Raw genomic sequence first — 9,956 nt, forward strand, 5'->3', positions numbered from 1 at the left:
TAAAGAACTTCTAAGACATTTCTGTTTTCCTCCCTCCTTCCTCCCCAACTTGGCAAGTTCTTCACTTACTGATACTAACTCTGTCACTGGTAGGAGGATGATAGACACCATCAAACTCCTGAAAAATAATTTCATAGCATAAATCCAGAGAGGTTCGATTTTAAACTTCTTTCCTTCTTTCTCTTCCTCCTCCTCTTACCTTCCTTTCTTTCCTTTGTTTTCTTCCTTTCTTCATTTTCTTTACATTCTTCATATACCTTTTGCTACTATGATGTCTAAACTGAGCTTGTGGGAGTGAGCAAGAGGAAAGAAATAAAGACTTGGAATGACTGTGATGTATTTCTGAATTTCTTATATACCTTTTTATATTTTTATCCTCTATGTGCAGGCCAGTCACAGCTTCCCGTCCATCTTTGCCAATATGGATGATTGCCCTCATTGTGTTTGGAGTGTTGGCAATCCTGGGAATAACTATTGGTCTCCTGGTTCATTTCCTGGCAGTAGGTTGGTAAAGAATACATTTTTATTTATTTCAGTTTGTTGTAAACTTTATTTCCATTTCTACCAAAGACAAAGATAATTGCAAACAGTAAATTATCTATCTTCCTTTAAAATGGCCATCAATGACCCAAGATCCCAGAAACATGCATATACCAAGCACTGTATTGCAGACATCTTTTGAATATACACGAGTAAAAGAATGTATACAATATACAGACATGAATGTACAGATAGATAACTGATGGCCAGAAAATGTAATCTACCTAGATGGTATTATATGACTTTATAATTAAAATATTAAAATAAAGGAATCTAAATAAAGAACTAAAGGGTGCACTGTGAACACTGAATTAAAAAGAAAGTTGAATTGTTTCAAGATGTATTTTTTTTATTACTTATGGTACCATCAAATAACCTACCATTGCAAAGTTTGGTCTTTATAATAAAAGAATCATGACCCCCAGACAGACTAACTACAATTAACAATGTTGGTTCACAAATTATTGTTCATAAACAAACCATTTCCAGCATTTTCTTTAGAACTTTCTGACTTCCTTTTCTATTGCCTTTCTCAATGTAAAATATTTTCACCACATTTATAATAGTAAGTCATATTTTATTTTCATTATGGTGCTTTAATTCTCTGCATTCAGATAGAAACTGTAGAGAAACAATTAACATTATCATTTAAAATTATATCCTTCTTATTGTCCCATGTAATGATTTTATCCATATTGAGCCTGTCTCTTTCATCACAGTCTTTAAAAGCAATGATCATATTGCAAAATAGTATTAATATTGATTTAGTGATTACTATATGCTAGGTGCTATATAACAGCTTAATATCTATCACATATTTGGGGCAGGATGTATCATATACCAAATGGCTTAGTGTCTATGAAAATTTTGGAAGGAAATATAAATGGTTAGGTGTGGACTCTGTATTCAAATCAAATTTGATCCTTGTCTCTTAGTAGCTATATACTAGATAAGTTACTAGATATCTCTGATACCACATTTCTCCTGAAAAAAAAAAATGTATACTTCATATGTGTTTTATAAAGTATCTTCCCATGTACATAATAAATGATAACTATATTTATTCATAGTCTGATGGTTATGGGACATAAATCTCATTTTTTTATATAGTCCTATCTGTCTCAATCAAGATACTACTCTTTTTTCTTACCTTCGTCTATATCTATATCTGCTGCATGATGGGTCCAATAAACACTTCTCACAATGCCCAGGATATCTAATCAACTGTGACAGAAGGATTCATGGGCTATATCAATGTCAAATACAAGCACAATATTTACTAGTTGGTATTACTAGGCAATCTATATTTGCATTTGAAATCCATTTCACTTAAATAATTCTTGGATCACTTTAACTTACAGAAAATACAACCTATTACTACCAAGGTAGATTTACAGTTTTGGATATTCCATATAACAGAAATTATCAAAGAGAGACGTCACTGGAAAATAACTATCTTAGCAAAATTCTTGAGACTAAGGTAAATTAGTCTTTTCCTATATTTATTTCATTGTTAGTTTTCTAAAATATAAATATATTATTGGAATTTGATGTTTGGCTCTATGTTCTCTTTAACAGATGGTTGATGCATTTCAAAGTTCTAGTATTTACAGACAATATATCAATTCTCAAGTCATCACACTGGTGTAAGTAACTAATAATAGCAGTTAGAAAAGAGATCAACCCATTTGTAGACATGTATTTCAAGTACCTCTGTAAGAAGAATTTTGAAATATAATAGTCATTAGTCAATAAATTACTAATAAACAGTATCACCCTAAGTTAAATGTCAGAATAATTGTTCAATATAAAACCAAAGCAAAGGTCAGCACCTGGGTGGCTCAGTTCGTTAAGCGTCTGCCTTCGGCTCAGGTCATGATCCCAGAGTCCTGGGATCGAGCCCCACACCCGGCTTCTTGCTTGACAGGAAGCCTGCTTCTACTTCTCCCTCTGCCTGCTCCTCTGCCTGCTGCTCTCCTTACTTGTGTTCTCTCTCCAACTCTCAAATAAATAAAATCTTAATTTAAAAAAAACAAAAACAAAGATTGGGCTCTCTATTCATTAGATCTATTGAGAACTTATTATTCATTAAACCCCTCATAACTCAAGTTTCTTAAGTTTTTATGTCCAGCAAATAGCAGACGATCCCTTTGACCAATGTTTGATAGTCTAATGTTTTAGCAGTAGTGTAAATACAGACCCTGTTTTCTCATGTCTTTTCACTTGCAAGTCAGCTACCTTGTGGAACTACCCTAGAATTCTTACAGGGTAGAGAAGAGCATACCTACATCAAGATTTGATGACAAGGAGGTCCTTCTAGTCGATACGTAAAACAGGCTGTGTGTCCCCTTTCTGGGGGTTTAGAATACATGAGATAGCAGAGGAGCCCAAGAACAGGAATTAGTCAACCTGAGCCTAGCCTTTGTCACGTAGCAGGCCCAGAGCCTTGGGTGAGTTACTACATCACTTTGGTTCTCCTCATCGATCCATGAAATAGCACAGTCACTGCCTCTCATAAAACTAGACTCGGGATCAAAGAAGAAATCTATGGGAATATTTGCAAATAAACCTATTTCCATGAAGGAAATTTTTGCTTTTACCTTCATCAATGGCACCAGACTATATGCCTGCCTTCTTCCTCTGCTCCTGGAACTCATGGGACTCCTGGGCTTGCAGAACACATCAAGATCTCAGTTAGAATTAACCTGGAGGGTTGGTTTTAGTATTGGAAAGAGATGGAAGGCTAAAGTGGAAGGGCTCAGGTATCTTTCAGAGATCATCGTGACCCCTGGAGAGCTTCTGCTTTTCTTCCCGTGCATGTAACTTTAGGTATCTATGGGAAGGACAGGCCCAAAGGAAGTGATGGAGAGGCTTCAGGTCAGAGGTTTTCATTTTGGTACACCCTCCTATGATAATGAAACCTGTGTGTACTGAGTGCTTCTTAGCACTAGTTACTGATTTATATGCCAAAACATTAGTCATCCATCAGAAGGAGACAAAGCATAATAGTACCACTTCAGACACTAGCCTCAAAGCTGCTTACAATTCCTACATGTCTGCTGGTCAACCTCTGAGGTTGCTCACCCCTTTCTGAATTCCAAACCAATCTTGCTTGAACACCAGAGTCAGGTTCATCTTCCTCAAGCACAGTTTTATTCAACAACTTCTCTTTACTGCTACTGCTTGACTAGCCTTAAATGTCCTCTTCCATCTGAGCCCAATCTCCTAGACATTGTTGTCTCTGTGACTGGGCACAAAGAGACAGTACAGTTTAAAAATCCTGGGTTACAGAGTCAATTGTACTGAATCTGGTTTGATTCAGTAGCTGTGTAATCTTAAGCACATTAGGTAGCCGCTCAGAGCATCCATTTTTCCCCGTCTATAAAATGAAGATAACGACACCTACGTTGCAAGGTTGTGACGAAGTCCAAGTGTGATAATAAATGTGAAAATACAGCAGATGCCCAGTAGATGCTAATTAATTACCGCTCTCCAGTTAGTCAGGGGTAGTCTCTGCCTGATGAAATTTTCTGTTTGATAATGAAATAGTGAAACAATAATTTAGGGTCCAGTGTAAATGTCACCTCTTCCATGAAAATTTCTCTGATTCTTTAAGTAAAAAAGGAGTTACCCTTCCATTGCAGATAAGATAAAATAAATATCATTGCTTCTGCCTAATTTATTGTAGTAATTTGTATACATGTCTTATCTCCTAGACATCTGGAAATTCCTGGAGGATAGGAACCATGTGTTAATCACCCTTGCAAGACCTAGTAGTACCTATTCGTCACTCGTCTATAGGAAGTTGCTGAGTAAATGTTTGGTGAATACATGAATAAGTGAGCCCAGTTCTTATGTGGAATTTCTTTAAAAAAAAAAAAAAAAAGAAAAAGATTTTTTTATTTATTTGAGAGAGAGAGCGAGAGAGCGCATGCGATCATGAGTGGAAGGTGCAGAGGGAGAGGAAGGGAGAGTCCCAAGCAGACTCCACACTAAGCACAAAGCCTGATTCAGGGCTCAATCCCTCTTCTGTGGTACTTCTACCCTACACTCAGGCCTTCCCTATTTTTCAGATTTAGGAACGACGTGTCCTCTAAGATTACTAGAGCTGCATGCTTATTGTCACCAAATAAGTGTAGGCAGATGGATGATCCTGTGTTTAACCAAAAGTGAAGTTACTACGCAAACCCATAAAAAAGCAGAAGAAATAAAAATATAAAAGAACAGGGAATGAGGAAGGAAATGCTATTTTTTAAACAATATATGGGGGCGCCTGGGTGGCTCAGTGGGTTAAAGCCTCTGACTTCGGCTCGGGTCATGATCCCAGGGTCCTGGGATCGAGCCCCACATTGGGCTCTCTGCTCATCAGGGAGCCTGCTTCCTCCTCTCTCTCTCTCTCTGCCTTCCTCTCTGCCTACCTGTGATCTCTGTCAAATAAATAAATAAAATCTTTAAAAAAAATAAACAATATATGAAATATATTTATCTTGTTGGAACATTTATCTTGTTTCTAGTCCTCATAACAACAGTGTCACTGCACATATATGGCTAGTATTCAAGGCTTCCAGATCAATGAAGGAAAACACAAGAAGAAGAATTGAAAGCATCTTACATCAGATGCTGAGGAACCATGCAGGCTCTCTGACTACAGATCCTAATTCTCTTAGGCTCATGGGTAAGCTTATGTACTAAACAGGAGCAGTGTTAGTCTCATCTTGTTATTTCTAACATACATCACAAGTACCATGCACAAAGCTGATATTCAATTTTTTCAATGACTATGTCATTATTTTATATCAGAGCAATAATTTGTGTTCTTTATTATTGAGAACATAATACTCAAATCATAATAATAGCATAACTGAAAGCAGTTCTGGGGGGAAAACTGCTTCTCCTTATAAAGCAAATAGTAAAGCTCTGAACAGTCCTTAAAAGTAATAGTGTATCTTGTATATTTTTTCATGATCTCCTATAACATTCAAAAATAGCATACAATCCGCCATTATAAGACAGGTCACTTTTAAAAATTGTTTTTGTGCACTGACAGGAATCAGATTCACTTGCAGGTCTTCCTGTTCCACCAAGAAAAGTTACTGGCAATTTTCCACCCTAGTTGATAAAGAATACAGTTCCAATTAAATAAAAAAGAAGTCTCTCATGTGGAACTATGAAGGTGGTATTTCCATATCACATATTCACATAAAGTAAAAGAACAGTTCAAATAAGCCAAAACTCTCTCTTTTCTACTGACATTTTATCGCGAGATTCAAAATTATTTTCTGGACCCCTCCTGCTCTGCTGAACTAAGCATCTTACTTCATTGGCCCTAGGGTCAATGGATTAATGTTAGGTATTATATTTACCATGAGCTTTTTGTTCTATTTCAGAAATCAGTAAGGTTGATGCTGAAAAGATTATCAACAACCGTAAGTTCAGATACTTCTTAATTAAATGTGTGAGATGATCTAAGACATAACAGTCAAGAGTTGTTACTGTTAACTAGGCACAGTTCTAATCAGGTGCTTTACATACAAATCATTTAATTCTCACATCGATCCCAAAGGTAGATATTATTGTTATCATCCCATTTGAGGATGGGGAAACTGAAGCACAAAGAAGTGAAACAATCTGCCCAAAGTCATCCAGCTTGAGAATGGTATGGTCAGAATTCAGATCAGGGTGGACTTAACTGTGACTTTATCTGCCTTCCACAGCTCTCATATTCTCCAAGTGCTGAAGAATCTTGGAGATACTATGCTGGGTATGGAGGTGATCCAAGGGCTGCTAGTGATTCTCATGCAAATTATAACCTATCCTCTTCAGTGCAAGATACTGTCAGATAGGACCATACAAGAATAATTCAGTTTACTCTCTGCTTTATAATCAAATAAACATTATCTCCCTACTCTCAATGGAACAAAACTGACTCTGACAGGCTGTGGGACACGAGCAAGGATGTCAGCTACGTATGACAGAATCAGGGGAGGTTCCAACGCTGAGAGAGGAGAATGGCCATGGCAAGCAACTCTCAAAAAAAATGGCCAACACCACTGCGGGGCATCTTTGATCAGTGAAAGATACTTGGTGACTGCAGCTCACTGCTTTCAAAAGTAAGTTCTTCATGTTGTCCGAGGATAGGGAGACCAAAGACCCTGGAACAGTTGCGGTTCTCACCTGTTTTCCCAGCTTCATTATCAGTAGCACTCTCATTTCAAGTGTCCTGGATTGGAAGACAATTTATATAGAAAGCCAATCTAAGATTTTTCTGCATTACCTCTAAAAATGCAAGAGTCATTAATTCTTGATACTACATTTTTTTTTCTCACATGATTCTTATCTCTCATCACTTTATACTCTAGACATCCCTAACCACTCATAGTTGCTAAAACACATCATCTTATGTCATACCTCCCTCCCCTTCTGCACATGCCTGTCCCCATCTCCTGGTCTTTTAGGCAACTATGACTCAGCTCTATAGTCTTACCCAAAATGCTACTTTCCCTAAGAAATCTCTTCCCTAGAGCATGCAGATTTAATTCCACCTGTTTTGTTGTCCCACTAATGAGATACAAAGCACTAAGCAATTATAAATGTCTGTGTTTATGCCCATCTTTCATTTTATGCCCATTTCTTGAAGGTATGACTACTAATTTTTATTTCTATATTCCCATTACTTTACCTAGTATATGGTATAGGGACTCAAACAAGATTTTTAAATGAATTTTAAAAATCAGACTAATACTGCTAATGAGCTGTACAGCAAAGAAATACTAATGTAATGAAAAGAATATAGTAGATGCAGGCTATATTTCTATTTTTTTAAATTCAATTTAATTTTATTTTTTTAGTGTTCCAAAATTCATTGTTTATGTTATTATTTTGAGATAAATACAAAATACGTAATTTTTCTTTCTTTAGGACAAACAATCCAAAAAACTATACTGTCAGCTTTGGCACCAGAGTAAATCCGCCCTACATGCAACGTTATGTTCAACAGATTATTGTTCATGAAGACTACATCCAGGGTGAACATCATGATGATATTGCAGTTATACAGCTCACTACAAAAGTCTTGTTTCAGAATGATGTACATCGAGTTTGTCTTCCTGAAGCCACACAGGTTTTTCCACCAGGGGAAGGAGTTGTTGTTACCGGATGGGGAGCACTTTCATATAATGGTAAGTTCAGTGAAGTCTTACCATAGTGTTTGAATACAAAAGCATCAAGAAAAAATGGTGACCAAGGTACAGAGTGAAAGGCATCAATTACTTCAGGATGCCTAGTTCTCCCAGGCCATGTCTCAAGAAATAATGCTTATGGAGTTATGGCTCCGCTAATTGCCTTGGTTTGGAAAATTCTGTGGAGACCAATTGGTTGTAGAAACTCCTCAACCTGGATTAACTAATTGAGAAAGTTCTGGTTTAAACATACAAGAAGAGAGAAAAGGACATGGGAAGACAGCATTTAAAAGACTTCAAACTATTCTTTGAAAGTTTCTATTTCATTGATTTGGATGAGGGAACTGAGTGGGCTTTTTAAACTTAAGAATAGGCAAGAGTCAAATGTAGGTTTTATGCACAGAGGACAAAACAAGCTTTCCACCCTGCTCTGTTTCAGAGCAGCTCTTTTACTGGTGATGTTTATTCCCTTTAGGTAAATACCCAGAGGTACTTCAGAAGGCACCTGTGAAGATCATTGACACAAACACTTGTAATTCTAGGGAAGGATATGATGGTTTGGTATCTGACACAATGCTATGTGCTGGGTACTTGGAAGGAAATATAGATGCCTGCCAGGTAAGTCTGGATACTAGTCATACTGACCATAGAGTGTATAAATAATTGCTGTTATTTTATGAAAATTATCAACATGGAGACAATTGTATGCTTCCGTTAATTTGTCCTCTGACAATTCTGTTAAATCCCCTCTAGTTTGGGTGCTAAAGTAATTTTCCACTACATGCCACATATGTTTGTAAGTGTTTAACAAATACTTAAGTTGGAATTACTCTGAGCCAAGCATGGACTGAGTCTTCTACAAACACTTCATTTAATCCTCATCACAACCTTGTGATGTAGATGCTACCACTACCATTTTACAGATGAGAAAACTGAGTCACAAGAAGGTAAACAGATCTGCACAAGAGCACATAGCAAGTGAGTGGAAAAGCTGGCACACAAGGTCTTCTAGCATCACAGTCCATAATCTTAACCATATTTCAGTAAAGTCTTCGAGAATTTTCAACTACTTCCAGCCCATATCTCTTACCTTCTTGGCCTCTCCGTGGCCAGGGTTTGGGCCACTTTTCTCAGATATAAAGCCCTGTTCTCCAAGTACATCTATAATATTTGTCTCCCAAAAGCTTTCTTATAGAACTAGATCTTATAACTTATCAGTTCATGCCTTCAAGGTTCAAGTTAACACCAAAGAGCTCCAGAGAATATATTCCAGCCACAGATGGGGTAAATGGCAATGCAGGGATTTACACCATACATTTTCCCCTTGTCTGTATGAAGCATGAATCACAAATTTCATCTGGGTTTATCACTTAGTGAAGTATCTGGAAGTTAATTCTCATAACGATCACTATTCTTTGTTTTATTTAGGGTGACTCTGGAGGACCACTAGTTCATCCCAATTCTCGAAATATTTGGTACCTTGTTGGAATCGTGAGCTGGGGAGAAGAATGTGGTGAAGTCAATAAGCCAGGTGTCTATATGCGAGTGACTGCCTACCGCGACTGGATTGCCTCCAAGACCGGTATCTAAGAAAAGCGTCTTGTAGCAACTCTCTGAAGTCAGTTTTGCCTAAGGTTACTCCCAACCTTATTTAGCATGCATTTTAAATTAGTGTGTACAGTGGCTGTTTTGAAAGAATTGTGGTCCTGAGGGAATATTTATGAACTTGAATTTTAAGCAGACTTACAAAGTAAATCTCATGTTTAGTCAAGAAGACCTGAGCAAAGAAAGTGCTCCTATCAAAAAAGGACAGTTACTATTTCTCTCTTGCATGGACCCACATCATGACTTGACTGTCTTACCATAGCATAAAGCTATTGGTTTGAGTTACTCAGACTTTCTGGAATTATGAAAATACGTCCCTTTTCATTGCAAGTTATCTGGCAGCACTGGGAGAGACTGGAACCAACACTTTCTGAGTGGGGAGTTGAAACATGCTCTATCTGCCTTCATGTCATAGCATTTGAGGAAGGAGGATGGTTGTAAACTGACACCGACCAGAATCAGGCATTGAATTCAAGTCTCTTATTTGTATGGGGAGCTTAATTGACTCTTGAAATCACTGTGAAACAATCTCACCATCAGCAAAACTCTCCAAATGCGTTTTAGACCTCCAGAGACCAGGTATACTAATTCTTCAATGTTGATACAGGTTTTTGTGGAAATTCTTCATTTGTA

General features: G+C 37.2%; 1 protein-coding gene across 1 annotated transcript; it reads left to right on the top strand.

The window, feature by feature from the left end:
- The first annotated feature begins 380 nt into the window (after positions 1-380).
- Positions 381-9,308, top strand: LOC123937515 (transmembrane protease serine 11B-like protein). Its single transcript, XM_045998422.1, has 9 exons — positions 381-504; positions 1,902-2,020; positions 2,119-2,186; positions 5,055-5,215; positions 5,928-5,966; positions 6,476-6,650; positions 7,459-7,718; positions 8,194-8,336; positions 9,147-9,308. Exons 1-9 carry the CDS (start codon positions 381-383, stop codon positions 9,306-9,308), a joined length of 1,251 nt encoding a protein of 416 aa, XP_045854378.1.
- Positions 9,309-9,956: the final 648 nt, after the last annotated feature.

Source organism: Meles meles, chromosome 2 (assembly GCF_922984935.1).
Source record: "Meles meles chromosome 2, mMelMel3.1 paternal haplotype, whole genome shotgun sequence".
NCBI classification, from domain to species: domain Eukaryota; kingdom Metazoa; phylum Chordata; class Mammalia; order Carnivora; family Mustelidae; genus Meles; species Meles meles.

Coding starts and splice junctions, on each gene's coding strand:
- LOC123937515 (XM_045998422.1), top strand. CDS start 381: ATGTGCAGGCCAGTCACAGCTTCCCGTCCATCTTTGCCAATATGGATG. Junction 5,216..5,927: donor TAATTCTCTTAGGCTCATGG/GTAAGCTTATGT, acceptor GTTCTATTTCAG/AAATCAGTAAGGTTGATGCT. Junction 6,651..7,458: donor GCAGCTCACTGCTTTCAAAA/GTAAGTTCTTCA, acceptor TTCTTTCTTTAG/GACAAACAATCCAAAAAACT.